The sequence below is a fragment of the Hyaena hyaena genome, unplaced genomic scaffold (genome assembly GCF_003009895.1).
Source record: "Hyaena hyaena isolate Hyena2069 unplaced genomic scaffold, ASM300989v1 scaffold_1181, whole genome shotgun sequence".
Classification (NCBI taxonomy): domain Eukaryota; kingdom Metazoa; phylum Chordata; class Mammalia; order Carnivora; family Hyaenidae; genus Hyaena; species Hyaena hyaena.
Window position 1 is genome coordinate 11,645 of NW_024081813.1, and position 14,670 is coordinate 26,314.

General features: G+C 44.7%; 2 protein-coding genes across 2 annotated transcripts; both read left to right on the top strand.

Annotated features, from left to right (window-relative positions):
- The first annotated feature begins 1,950 nt into the window (after positions 1-1,950).
- LOC120224492 (small nuclear ribonucleoprotein G-like) lies at positions 1,951-2,485 on the top strand. Its single transcript, XM_039222726.1, has one exon. It carries the CDS (start codon positions 1,971-1,973, stop codon positions 2,199-2,201), a length of 231 nt encoding a protein of 76 aa, XP_039078657.1. The 5' UTR covers positions 1,951-1,970; the 3' UTR covers positions 2,202-2,485.
- Positions 2,486-6,044: 3,559 nt separating this feature from the next.
- FGF16 (fibroblast growth factor 16) lies at positions 6,045-14,213 on the top strand. The gene is made up of 3 exons (XM_039222718.1): positions 6,045-6,318; positions 12,531-12,634; positions 13,968-14,213. Exons 1-3 carry the CDS (start codon positions 6,045-6,047, stop codon positions 14,211-14,213), a joined length of 624 nt encoding a protein of 207 aa, XP_039078649.1.
- Positions 14,214-14,670: the final 457 nt, after the last annotated feature.

Genomic DNA, 14,670 nt, shown 5'->3' on the forward strand with positions numbered 1-14,670 from the left:
GGGTGGGGAAATCAGACTGTAGTCTGACTTATTGCAGACTTCTCAAAGTCAGCTGTAAATCACCTAAGGGGAAGAAAGACTGATCTTTTAGCCTGGGCTTTCCTTGTCTAGAAGAAGATTGGGTCACATCATAACACTGTCTCTTTTGAACAAGGTCCCAACACTTTTCAAAGTAGTGTAGTGACTAACAGCATGAACTCTGAAGCCACTCTCCAGGGTCTGAATTTCAGCCCCAGATGACCTTAAGGCAAGTTACTTAATTTTTCTAGCCCTCAGTTTTGCTGGCTGTTAAAAATTGGAATAATAATAGCATCTACCTAGTGGTAGTGTGATGTAAATATGAGGTACTTTTAAATATTTAAACTTTAAATAAATAAAATAAATTTAAATATTTACACTTTTTAAATTTATTTAAACTTTTAAATAAGCAGGCACTTAGAATGCTCAATATATGGAATTTACAAAGAGCAATTTCCTCTTTTTCTTGGACCACCACTTTCACATTATCTGCCTGCCCACAGAGAAGTGACAGTTTGGTTACCTCATTTCAGAGACAGGCCTCTAAAACCCAAAGAGAACAAGACTGGCCCAATATCACAGAGAAAGAATAATAGAATTGGAACTGATTGCTTTGGGTTTACTCAGCCGGTGTTCTCACCTCTCCTTGAGGAAAAATTGAACATGGCTTGAGGAAACCTGGGGAGGAAATATGACTAGGGCCAAGCAGGATGTAAATAATACTAGTAACAATAACCACTTAATATGTGCCAGGCACAGTTTGAAGGACATTCTGTGTATTATTTCATTTAAACTTCACAGCAACCCTATGAGGTCATGACTATCATCATCATCATCATCACCATCATCATCATCATCCAGAAGGAAGAAACTGAGGCTTCAACTCCTAGAATGGCTTTAAGCTGGGATTTGAATCTAGACAGTCTAACACCAGAGATGAAGTATGCAACTGCTGCACTATACTGCTGTCCAAAGGACAAAGGAGCAATATAAGTTATTTTTTTAATTTTTAAATGTTTATTTAGTTTTGAGAGAGAGAGGGAAGACAGAAGACTCAAGGCAGGCTCTCTGCTGACATCTGAGAGCCCGATGTAGGGCTTGAACTCACGAACTGCAAGATCATGACCTGAGCTGAAGTTTGAAACTCAACTGACTGAGCCACTTGGGCACCCCTAAGTTCTTTTTGAAGTAAATAGACTGAGGCAGTATAATGTTAGGGTTAGGTCCTAACTTAAAAATCAACAGTTTAAGTGCAACCTCTGCTACTAATTATTGAATATCTTTGGGCCTAGCTTCCTTGGCTGTCAAATGGAAATAAAACTATTTCTTAGAGCTGTAATAAACCTTAGGGAGATAATGCATGTAAAGCATCCAGGGCAATGCTTAACCCAAGGTAAATATTCAGTAAATAGGAGCAATTGATGTTATTAACTATGTTCCTTGCAGGATTTGCCTAGCAATACAGCTCCCCATGCCCCTTCTCAAGGAAAATAAATTAGAAAGGAGAAAACACTTATAAGTTGTAGAGAAAATTAAGAACAGGGCCGAGCAACAATTCCAGATACTCCTTCCCACCTCCTGGGTGTGTGGGGGGCTGGGGTGGGAGGGAGGTGAGTACTAGCCTTATTAACATCACCATCTCCTTCTTCAAGGAACAGATCCCAGCAGGCTTCCCCCAGCTTATAGCCTGAGTGAGAATGCTGTTTTTTCTTAAAGAGTTTTTTTTTTTTTTCTGTCCTTTTTAAGTAGGTTGCTTTATTTTTCATATCAACCCTATGAGATATCGGAAAAGGAGGATGGAATGTCAGATGTGTTGAGTGTCTTCTATGTGCCAGACAGAATGCTGGACACTTTCCATCAGTGATTTCATTTCATCCTGACAATACCACTGTGAAGTTACCCTCACTTTAAAAGTGTTGCCCTGAGATCTTTGAGCTCGCCGAGTAGACACCATGAGCAAAGCGCATCCTCCTGAGTTGAAAAAATTTATGGACAAGAAATTATCATTGAAATTAAATGGTGGCAGACATGTCCAAGGAATATTGCGGGGATTCGATCCCTTTATGAATCTGGTGATAGATGAATGTGTGGAGATGGCAACTAGTGGGCAACAGAACAATATTGGAGTCGTGGTAATTCGAGGAAACAGCATCATCATGTTAGAAGCCTTGGAACGAGTATAAATGATGGATGTGTTCACCTGAAGAAACCAACTGCTTCCACATGTCCCCTCCATAGTACCTGTTTTACTACAGTATAAAAATCAGGTCGTGCATTTTCATATTGAACTTTTTTGTTAAATAAACTTTTTTAATAGTCAAAATATGCTTTCTCAAACATTGTGAACATGGAAAATTGAATGTTAGCTCTTATTCTAGTTTTTCTAACACGAACTGTTTCTGGTTGAGACTGAATTGTTTAAGTTTTTATGCATTAATATTGAAGAATTTGATTAAATGTAACAAACTCATGGCTAGGATGGCTTTTTTTCATCTTTTAATGGAAAGATAACCTGCAAACCTGAGCAGATTTCTTCTGAAACATTAACTGTAATTTTCAAAACTCTTGTAGTAGTTTTGATGTACTCTGACTTTTCCAAGTACATCTACATTCCAAGTATAGTGCAGTTGAAGTAAAACACAGGAATTAACAATACAGTTGTTTATTTTGAACATAAACGGGGAAAATTTTTGAATACAAGAATAGAAATAGAACTCTAGAGAAAAACAAAAAACAAAAAACAAACAACAACAACAAAAAAAAGTGTTGTCCTGAATCCAGTGAAGGTTGCTTCTTTTCTTATGTACATTTTCCTTTTATCCCACATATCCAGCACAACCCTGGCCAGAGGTTGTGTCCTCTTGAGGATTTTCTATAAACCAAAATATTCTGAAATCTCTCTGTCCTCAACACACTGATCTTTGGTTATCCCAAAGCTCATAAATTGAGAGTAACTTGTCCCCAGTGGATCTGAGATCAAATTATGATTCTGCTTATTAGCTGTATGACTCTGTGCTAGTCACCTAACCTCACCTCTAAAATAGAGATTCAGCACCTCTTACTCCAAAAGGTTGTGAAAATTATGTAACTTTCATAAAAGTGCTGTCAATCGGGACACTTCATGGAAACATTGTTTTAAACAGAATAGGAATAGAATGTCTAGAGGGCATATAGAATAGAAGGGCAATAGAATGCCTATATCCCTGACCTTCTATCAGGTAGGACTCCAGCTATGCAACTGTGGTTGGTGACTTTGAGAATATTGAGGGGACAAAGAATGCAGAAATTCCCTGAAGTGATTGTTGAGGAAATGGCCTTTCACCATTATCAACATGTGATTTATATCATCATTGAGACATCTAAATCCTTTACAATCACATACCGTTCAAAGTTTCACCTGTATTGTTTCATGTGACATTCACTAAAACTCCCAGGAATTAGTCTTTATCATTTAAATTGTCCTACTCGCTTTGTTACTCGTTTCCCCTACCTGGAAGTGGCCCATCTGAATTTGCAAAAGCCTTCCCATCTTCCCTTCAAGGCCCATCCATTATGAAGGCCATACTTTGGCCAAGAATCCAGCCCTAAACTCCCAATATCAGTCTTCTTTCTGCTTTCTGAATTCACACAGGACTGTACCTTACACTACCCTGGATTCTAGTCATTTATATACGTGTCTTAACCTCTGCCCCTCTGCCCTACCTTCTCACTAAATCCACAAACTCTTCAAAGGGAAGAATGAAGAAGGAAGGAATGATTTATTTGTTTTATGTCAGTCGCGCTTTAAAAAGCTATTTATGGGGCGCCTGGGTGGCTTAGTCGGTTAAGCGTCCGACTTTCGCTTAGGTCATGATCTCGCAGTTCGTGGGTTCGAGCCCTGCGTCGGGCTCTGTGCTGACTGCCAGCTCAGAGCCTGGAGTCTGTTTCAGAGTCTGTGTCTCCCTCTCTCTCTGACCCTCCCCTGCTCACGTTATCTCTCTTTCTCTCTCCTAGAAATAAAAATATTTTTAAAAATAAAAAGCTTTTTATTATGAAAGATTTCACGTGTGTTTATATATAAAATAAAGGGAATTTATAATGAACACCCATGTACCCATCACCCAGCTTCAACAATTATTGCATCTATACCTCCACTCCTTCTGCCTTCTCACTCTGGATTAAAGTAAATCCCAGATAGCCCGTCATTTCACCCATAAATACTCCAATAGGGACACCATCTTTTGCATTTCTGTGTCCCTTACAACAGAAAGATCATTTTCATCTGTTATCTTCACTACTGGGAGCACATCAGAAGATAATTTCTGAGCACCTACTATGTGCCAGACCTTGTGCTTGGCTCGGGAGGTTCTGTCTGAGCAAAGAGGGCACACCAGAACCTAGCCACGATGTTCCAAACCAAGAATTGCTACAGTTCCAGACAGTGAACATGAGGTGTACGTGGAGCCCAGGATCAGGAATCAAACTGCACTAACTGAATTGAATGGAATTGGTTTTCTCTCAGGGAGACCGAGAGTTCTAACTGTCCATGGGACATGGGTTCTCCAGCAGGAGGCGCTGCAAAGGCGGACGTGCGTTGGAGGTCTCCTGCGGGGAACTGGGAAGACAGCTAGAGCCCGCTGAGGGTGCAAACTGCAAGCAACAATGCAGTTTAATAGACCAGCAGAACGCTGAGCGTCAGGGCCCAAGTCGGGCATCAGGGTTCAGGTGTGGGGCAGGGACACGGGGCGCTGGACAGGTTGGGCACCTGCCACCAGGTCTTCTCCATGTGGCCGGTTGCCGTTGACTGCTGCCAGTTCCTGCTCCAACTGTCTCTCTTCCTGATAGAATATCTCTGAACAGGGGACAGCAGAGAGCAAGGAAACACCTGTTTCCAACAATAAAAGAGGTGGGGGAAAGCCCCCACCAGGCTTCCAATGGCCTCTCATCGGGTTTGCTCTTGAGAGCCTTGTAAAAGAGCTCCCAGAAAGCCAATGCAGATCATTTTTCAAAAAGATCACTTTCTATTTCTTACTCCCCCTACTTTTCCTAAACTGTAAACGTCCCTTTAAAAAAAAAAAAAAAGAATTCTTTCCTCCATGGGGTTTCCTGCTCCTCCCAGACCCCTTAAAGACCCTGGCTTGGTGCCCGCAGGGACCGCTACTACCCCCATTCCCAAATTTTGCAAGTTCACTCGCTTCCGTGTTTTTCACTTCCTCAGCCCCCGCCTACCTACAGGTGGGGAGTGGGACTGGGGATGGGCAACAGAACAAAGAAACCAGGGAACCCCTGTCCCAGGCCAGGCGCCCATTCTGCAGTTTTCGACCAGCCGATGAACAAGAAGGGGTAAGGAACGCATGAACCCCCAGCGCGGGTCTCAAGCCACTTTCCAAAGGCGAGAGACCAGAGGACTCGTGGGAGGTGGGAAATGCCCCCACGCAGCTGACAGATCTCCACGCCACAGGCCTGAGTGGTCGTGGGCGCCAACAGCCTCAACGCACTGGGCTCCGTTATTTCATCAGCAGTTTCAGAAAAACCTGCCAAAAGCAGTTATGCCTCACTGCAATGTGTAGCTTTTTCCTGCCCTTTTTTTTTTCATAATAAAAGAGGGAGTGAAGCTTGCTAGCTCTCTCCTCCCTCACCCCCTCCCTTCCAAAAGAGCCAAATGGATACAAGGGGGGGGACCCACACACCAATCTCCGAGGGGATGCCAGTGAGGTGTGGCTTGTATTTAAATATCCAATATGTCAATGTAAGGGGAGTGGGTATGTATATAAAGTGCCGTTTGCATCTGATAGCTCGACGAAGCAAGCTATAAGAGGCCTAGGGAGATGGATGCGTAGGGGAAGCGCCACTTTGACTGAGAGCAAGGTCAGGAGCTCGTTGCCCCACCGCTGAGAAGTTCCTTGGACGCGAACAGACGTCGACTGCAGCTAGGCAGAGCGCAGAGCGAGTGAGGGAGCGAACGAGCGCTGCCGAGTCGCCAGCGCTCGCTGAGGGGAGAGGTAGTTCGCGCCCCGCGGCCCCAGCTCGGCCCAGCGCACCCCGCCATGGCGGAGGTGGGGGGGGTCTTCGCCTCCTTGGACTGGGATCTGCACGGCTTCTCCTCGTCTCTAGGGAACGTGCCCTTAGCTGACTCCCCGGGTTTCCTGAACGAGCGCCTAGGCCAGATCGAGGGGAAGCTGCAGCGCGGCTCGCCCACAGACTTCGCCCACCTGAAGGGGATCCTGAGGCGCCGCCAGCTGTACTGCCGCACCGGCTTCCACTTGGAGATCTTCCCCAATGGCACCGTGCACGGCACCCGCCACGACCACAGCCGTTTCGGTGAGGACGCGGCCGGGAGGGACGGGAAGCGAGGGGACGGCTCTCTGGAGAGCCGACCGCTCGGGTCTCTGGTTTAGGACCCGCCGGCCGCCCCTAGGCCGGTGCCGTCAGGGTCCGTCGAGGCAGGAGACCGCCAGGGACGCGGGGCAGGCGGGATCGAATGGTGTAAACTTGAGCAGCGTGGCGTCAGGGCGCCTGGCACCCTCAGACGCTCTAGGAAGGAGGCGGGGGCGCCTTGAGGTGCGGCCTCTCTCTTCCCCCACTCCACCCTTCTTCCCTCCCCCATAGCGAGGGGATCATTCTGACAACGCTGAGTTTAGGATGAAAGCAGGTGGAGCTGGAGGAGGGTAGGAGCACCAGCAGAGGCCAGGGACCGTGGCTGTAGCGCGGGGTAGAGCCTCGAGCGCAGCAGGGTTGTCGCGGCCGGCTGTCTGGAGCTGAAGCCTTGGCGGGCTATGGACGTGGTGGGTGGGCGGTCCGTGCCAGAGTGGCTTGTGGCTGACAGGGACTCAGCAGCCATGGCACCTGCCTGCCTCTGCCTTGTTCTGACTGCGGTGGAGGCCAATTCCGGGAGCAAGACATGAACTGGGTGTTGGAGAAACTGGGAACCCTCCCTCTGTCCACTGTGTAAGGGCACAGCCCTAGGTCAGCTTTTGCCTAGATATACCTCTGGACTCCTTGCCTCACAGGGAGGAAATGGTCCTCGGCCCAGTCCTGGGCTCATTCTCAGCCCCAGAAACGGGTGTCTCCTGGGCCCAGGACAGGAAATGTACAACCTCCATCCAGGATTTTCTCTGCCCAACACCCCGCAGATTGTTTAAAGGGAACAGATGCCTGTCTGACATACAAACATAATTAGTATAAACCTTGATGTGGGATGGAGATCATTAGGTTTCGAGATAAATGTGTTCATTCCTCAGTAATCTGGCCATTTTTTATTTTCAATTTCCTATTCTCTATTAAACCGTAATTCAGGTGCTGTGACAGCTACCTTTACTTGGGACCCCCAACCCCCAGTGCCCTATGGAACCTATGGCCCAAGGACGCCTTCTATCCCTAAGCCAGCAAGAGGCTTTGCCTACCCTCAGGCATGATACCTATTCCCTTGTTTATCCTACCGGCCCCCATTCTCCCCAAACCTTCCCATACTCTTATTCCCCTGCCTTGCTAGAGCTGCATCTGGAGTGCACAGCAAAAGGAGAGAGGGTAGGCACAGAGGCCAGTTTCTGGGCAAGGCCAAGTCTAGCAAAAAACTTGGGGTTGGGGTTGGTCTTCCTTGCTGAAAGCAAGGAGGAACCCTAATGAGATCTATGTCATCTTGGAAAAAAGGCACTCACAGAGCTGGAGTAAAGTGGGTTGTGTGTGGGGCGGGAGTAATGGAGGGATGCAGGTGCCTGTATAAACTTGCAACAGGTCCTCAAAAGGGTGATAGGTGGGGTCAGGGATGAGAGAGTATTAACTTGGCTCCTTTCCCTTCCATCACTTGTGACTTTGCAGTTCCCTTTTGTTCCTCTTTAGAAGGAATGAGACTCCTACTCTGGCGTCAGAACCTCCCAAAGCCTCCCAGAAATGGCCTAAAGATATTAGGGTAGCCCATTCTTGATATATAAAAAGAGAAATAATGAAATGATGGAGAAATGTAGGGTGGGGGGCAACAGAGGTGGAGAAACTGTGACCTTGGCTTTCAGCAGTTAGTGTTTGTCTGACTCTGTGCCTAAGCTGAGCCCAATAACCTACAAGGTCAACATAAATTAGTAATAGGCTCTTGGGATAAGTGGTCTTTAATTACCTCCCTAAGGACACATCTTGATTTCTTTTCATCTCTCAAGCCTGTTAATCGTAAGTTTCAGGAGAAACCAAAGGAAATAAAACTGGCAGGAGGAAGGGATGTTTTCATTGCTGCTTAACTGACTGCTTCATTTTTGGTTTTGCCTTTTAAAATAACACTGCCTGAGACCACCTCTGCACCACCTTTTCCCTTTCCTCCTTCCCTGGCTTCCTGACAGTTCCATGTATTTCCTGTAAAGGAAATGATAACTAGTCAAAGCTGTCTCTTTGTAACCTCCGCTGCCAATTTTCAAACACACATTTACTCTTTCTCAGTTTAGCTTTTGGCAAAGAAAGAGGTGGCGTTTGAGTTTGCTCAGTCTCCTCCCTCCACATTTGAGTTAATCAGCCAGGGTATTCAATAAATCGAAACTTTAACATTCCATAAGTGCTTTAGCAGTCAACATTCCAGCAGGGTAAAGTAGGCCAGACTTAAGATATAAAATATTATAGATTTCTGCTTGGGGGGAGGAGGTAGTCTCCAAAGGCTATGTAAAGTAAATAGCTATTTGTTGTAATTGGAGAGCAGGGCCCCCAAGGATTACCCTGGAATCCATGTGTTCAGAATGAGTCAGGCTGAGCCCAAGAGCAGCCACGACTCCAAATAATAACCTGTTGGCATAGCCTATAGGCCCCCCTCCCCCACTCCATTCTGCAATCAGTAGTCAGGAGTATTTCAATCTCTGCTTGTTTGGTGGTATTTACATGAGGTTCACAGGGATACTGAAATTCCTGAGGGACACCTGTGGACTGGCAGAGCAGAGCTTGGGAGCCAGACTGGAGGAGAGACCTCCCACCAGGTGTGATAGAGCAGGCTAATGCAGCTGGTTCGGTTTTTGAGCAATCTGGTTCTTATTTGTCAAGATGTCAAAGCAGCACTGTCTTGGCCCTGAAGGTCTGAAAGGATGGCTGAGGGAGCTCAGGCAAATCATGGAACCAGATTCAATGACACATTAGCCAACCATCTAGTAGGTTCTGAAGTGGTGAAGCTCAGGACAGATCTGTTTTAACTGAGGCCATGGGGGAAAATATGTAAGAAGAGCCTGGAAATTATCAAGAAAAGGCCAGAGGCTGAGATGGTCAGGTCAAGATGAGGCAGAGTAGAGGGAGGTCCTGGACCTTGAAGGGGGTGAGAGTACTGAAGACAAACATTGCCTACTTAATACTTCGCCTCAACACTTCGCTGTTAACACCCCTCTCCAAATGTAACTGGGAAAATGTGAAAATGGCTTGTTTTCTCTCTCCCTTCATGCTGGCTGGGATTCAGGAGGTTTAGGAATATCTGTTCCATCATCATGTGCCACTGGGTTCCCATGGTTTTAATCCAGCTAATAGGAAAATTGGCAATGAAAATGATGCCCAAAGACAGCTGGGCAGGGATGATTCCAGCTGTTGGAGACCCCTGTTACTGGACAGAACCCAAGTGACTTCCTGTATGATCTGTCCTTTGGCATTAGGGTTAACAGAGTTGGAGAAAAACTGGTGACTCAAATGGCCACGCCTCTTGGGTTTCATGATTTGTTCTCACACCAGGTCTTGGACGGTGAGATCACAAGCTGCCCTCTGCTACTTAATGAGCTCAGGGTGGTCAGAAACATGAGATACTTAGAGAATGAGGGAACTAAGACTCAGAAGTAATCTGTCTAAGCAAAGCAAATAACTGAAGGCTCCAGCAGGTTGGTATCCCTCAAAGTTTAGCACACAGAACTGAATCATGACCTGGTTTCTTGTTTCCTTACCATACTGGCCACTCTCCTTTGAACACACTCCTGTTTTTCCATAGACCTCTTTAAACACAGTAGAACTAAAAACAGTACACTCAGTGTCGTCTACGGCAGAACAGAGCGGGGCTGTCTCGTCTCTAATGCCAGTCACTAGACCTCTATCAGTGCAACCTTAGATCACACTAGCTTTTTCTTTTTCACATTAGCTTTTTGATAAATTTTAATTTTTACATGACTAGTCTTACATTATCTTTTTACATTATTATGAACTAATACATATTAGTTTTACATTATCATGAATTACCCATACTGATCTTATTACCTTGTTCAGTCAAATCCCTTAGCCATTGTTGTATAAGTTTTGCTAAGCCGCATCTCCCCATTCCAAAGGTGGACTGACTTGTATTTAATGAAAATGCATAGAAACACAAAAGAATATAACATGTTTTCAAGAAAATATACCTGATAGCCTGAAGTATGGAGGGGGGTGGAAGCAGAGTATGGAAATAAAAAGAAATAGATAAATTTCTTTATAGAAAGAAATATAAATAAAAAGAAATAGAAAAGGCCCTTTCACGGACTAATTATGATAATAGGCAATAAGGTAAGGAGTATGATTAACTCAACTGCTGCACTTGTGGCTCACCATTCCCCAACAAAACCCCAAACACAAAACACCTTGAGTAATCAGTTTGGGGACCAAAGTGCAGGACTTTACATTTATTCTAATTAATGCTTGTTTTGTTGGAGCCAGTGCATTTTTCCATCCCCTTGAAATCTCTTCGTATTTTGATTGTGTCACCTTCTCGGCTATACATCTTCTGGAAGTAGGGTAAGCAGTTTCCCTATGTCCTCTTACAAGTCATGTATTAAAATGTTAAACAAGGCAGAACCAAAATCAGACACTTGTGCAATGCATCTAAAGGTTTTAATCCATTAAATCGCTTCCTCCTTAACCCCTTCTTGACACCAGCTATTTGCCCTTCTCCTCCAACCATCTTGTATCAATGTCTTTTCCCAAAACTCCTTTCTTGTTCTGTAAGAGTTAGTAACAACCTAATTGATAATAAAATGTAAAGGATTTCAAAATTAGTGTGCCTGGGGGACTCAGTTGGTTGAGCATCTGACTCTTGATTTTGGCTCAGGTCATGATCCCAGGGTTGTGGAATGGAGCCCCACATGAGGCTCCATGCTGAGTATGGAGCCTGCTTAATATTCTGTCTATCTGTCTGTCTGTCTCTCTGTCTCTCTCTCTATCTCTCTCTCTGTGTTGGCAGTCAAGGCTACACTCTGGGTGTTCTATACAACAGCAGCAGAACTTTTTACATTCTTCAAATAGATCCAAGTGGGCCATGGAAACATGTGCCCTAAAGCTGCAACAGCTGCGCACCCATCCAGCAATCCAAATCACTGGGGCTTTTCAGGATACTTCCCACTGGAGTCTTGAATCTGATTTCAAAATTAACCACTTAATTTTTAAAGTAATCTTTAAGGAATCATTTCCACCTCCTATGTAGATTACATAGGATATTATTACCCTTAAGAATTGCATTTTTGGATAAGAAAAACAGCCAGAATGAGCTCATTTCATACCTTTGGATGTCTCTATGAGTAAATCATATAACATTTTGGTCTGTACATTGAAAAATATGGTTAGAGACAGAAACCTCAAAGAGGAATCTAGTTGACGATTATGTTTGTATCTATAGAACAACAGATTGTGCTATCTTCGGACAAGATTTTAAAGTCTTCACCATCATCAGGATTTCAGTTCTGGGTCCCTTTTCCCTCTTAGAAGTTGATTTCTTTTTTCCTCCTACTGCTGCTGGGTAAATGAAAACATTTTCAAATCCTCACCTCTAATCTTGTCAGCTAGAAGGATGTTTCTGAATGTCTTCCAAACTTTCCCCTTAAAGTTGCAATATCTCAAATCAGTATCAAGTCAGTACTACCTGCCAACTCTTGGCCATGGATAAACTTAAAATTCTAAAGAGAGAAGGATAAAATGGCAGACTTGTCAGCCTCGGGCTGCACTGGCTAAGAGCATTTTATAGAAGGCTCTCACCGGGCCATATTTTTGCCTTCTGCCATAGGCAACAAAAACAGACTTAGTGAGTAGCCTGTGTGGCCTTTGTTAGAGTCAAGTACAGGCAGTTGACAGCCTCATGTGGCTTTAAAGACATGGGAGCTAAGAGGGTGCAAAATGAATTCAGCCTAGAGGACAACGAGGTGATGCTGTGTGCTCTAGAGAGCAGGGAAGTGACTTTAGGAACATACAGAAATCTAGCCACATTCTTCTATTAAGAAAGCTACCCTCCCATTTCTTTAAATGTTGAAATTTAACAGCAATAGTACCTTGTAATTATGGAGCTTTTGTAGCCAAAGCCTTCTCATGGTCTCTTCCTCATAAAATGTCTAAGAGTGTTGAGTAAGAGATTGTTCCACCCACCTTACATATGGAAAAACTGAGGCCCAGAGACACTCAGTATCTTTTCTGAGGTTCCATTCTTGCTGCACAAGATGGTTTCATAGGGTAAGTCACTAAAGGCATACAGGGCTGGCTTCCAGTTGAGTATAGATGACTGGTAGCTCATGTCACCTGAATAGCTTTCTCTTGGCTTGATGTCAGTAATGGACATGGTGTTTGCTTTTTTGCTCTAGGAATCCTGGAGTTTATCAGCCTGGCTGTGGGGTTGATCAGCATCCGGGGAGTGGATTCTGGCCTATACTTAGGAATGAACGAGCGAGGAGAACTATATGGGTCGGTAAGTTTAAGGTTTTATTTTCATCAGAGGCTATTACCACCAGTGTTTGGGCTATGTAAGGCAAAAGTATAAAAACATTTATCTAGCACTTGAAATACTTCTGTCAACTGTGAAGGATTAGTGTCTTCTAGTTGCTTCTTGGCTGCTCTGGAGCTTGCTATATAACACTTTCACTCATTCAGTTCCCATCAAAACATAAGCTTTTCTGTGGTACATTTGCTTTTACCTTTTCCATTAGATGGCCAGCTAGTCTGATGATATATTAAGCTGTGCTGGTTTGTCAATAAGTGGTAAGGGTGTGGGGCATTTATTGCCCTGAAGAGCACCTCTGAACTTTAGAGGAGTAGCAGACTAGCTGGCACAAAAATAGGCAGTGGAAGAACTGCCCTTCAGATTGAGATTCTGAGATTAAAAACACAGTCCCTGATTTCCAGACTGGTTAAGCTGAATCCCAGAGGCATGAAACAAATGAAGAGTGAGGGTTCCAAGGTCTAGAGACAGCCTTAAGTCCCCAGCTAGGACAGGGTTGGCTGTAGTACATGTTCTCTATTCGGGAAGCTAGCCAAGAGCTGGGGAATGGTGAGTGACTTTGCTGACTTTAACCCTTTCAGGACGTCCCAACTCCAGGGTTTGGCTTTTAAGCCACATAGCACACTTTCTGGCTGCCTGTACCCCCATGAAATCAGAGCACATTTTTCCCTGACACCTAAGAGATAGGCTTGTCTCCAGCACTTGGTATCGGCAACCCCAGCAAGTAATATGCCAGCTGGATCAAGTGTGAGAAGGGACAGAGGCAAGAGACCTGCCTCAGGAGCTGCTAGCTTGAAGTAGCCAGATTGGAGGAACTTTTCAAGGAGATCTTTTCTGAGCTTTTCAACTGACAGCCCTGAGGCCCTTCATTAGGAGAGATCACGACTCACCTCCCATGGAGCTTTATATAGATCCATGGCCTCTGCCTGCTAGTTGACATGATTGTCTGTAATCTCAATGGATTTGACATTATTTGCCCTAAGTAGGTAGAAAACTCAGGTGCCAGAGGAGCATTGGAAGGCCATAGCAGAAATTCTCAGGCTCAAGAGCCCAGTGAGACCATCTCCTTCAGTATCCTGCCTTTAGGGAAGATCTCACCTAAAACATTTCAGTGTGGTTCATGAAAGAAGATGAAGGCAATAAGGACAGGATTGTTTTGTGCTACTTGGAAAGAAGATGCCTCAGGAATACTGGGAGATAGGACTGAAATTTTCAAATGTCAATGTGCTATTGATCTTTCAGCAAGCTGGGATAGGAGAAATAGTCATATAATAGGCTTTGCTTTATTTTCTCACCCTCACAGAAGAAACTCACACGTGAATGTGTTTTTCGGGAACAGTTTGAAGAAAACTGGTACAACACCTATGCTTCAACCTTATACAAACACTTGGACTCAGAGAGACAGTATTATGTGGCTTTGAATAAAGATGGCTCACCCCGTGAAGGATACAGGACTAAACGACACCAGAAATTCACTCACTTTTTGCCCAGGCCAGTAGATTCTTCTAAGTTGCCTTCCATGTCCAGAGATCTCTTCCGCTATAGGTAATGGACCCCTAGTGTGACCTCTGTGACCCCTGTACTCTAGGGCCACAGTTGTCTCTGTAAGCACTATACTCATAGCTTTTCAGTCCTCTTTCCTATCAATTTAGATAACAGAGAAGCACTTACTGTTCAACTCAACCCAGCTGTTCCCTTGTTCAAAGTGTATATCAAAATTGGGTTATTTGGGTGAGGGATGTGGGTGGAGGGGGTGGGCTACAGGGAATCTTGTATATACTTTTTCCTTTACTCATGTTCTTTTCCCCGAGGTGGCACGAGAAAGAATGGGGGATCCTGCCCAGGGCCAGGGGTATATTGCCCCACAATCTATCGAAATATTTTGACAATGGGTAAATGAAAGACCAAGGAATCTGCCACAGATGCTACATACAGAGCTTTGGGAAAGTCTCATTAAAATCCTTGGGGCTATGGCCCTGGTGCAGGTCATCCCAGCATTGGCTCTG

Coding starts and splice junctions, on each gene's coding strand:
- LOC120224492 (XM_039222726.1), top strand. CDS start 1,971: ATGAGCAAAGCGCATCCTCCTGAGTTGAAAAAATTTATGGACAAGAAA.
- FGF16 (XM_039222718.1), top strand. CDS start 6,045: ATGGCGGAGGTGGGGGGGGTCTTCGCCTCCTTGGACTGGGATCTGCAC. Junction 6,319..12,530: donor CCACGACCACAGCCGTTTCG/GTGAGGACGCGG, acceptor TTTTTGCTCTAG/GAATCCTGGAGTTTATCAGC. Junction 12,635..13,967: donor GAGGAGAACTATATGGGTCG/GTAAGTTTAAGG, acceptor TCACCCTCACAG/AAGAAACTCACACGTGAATG.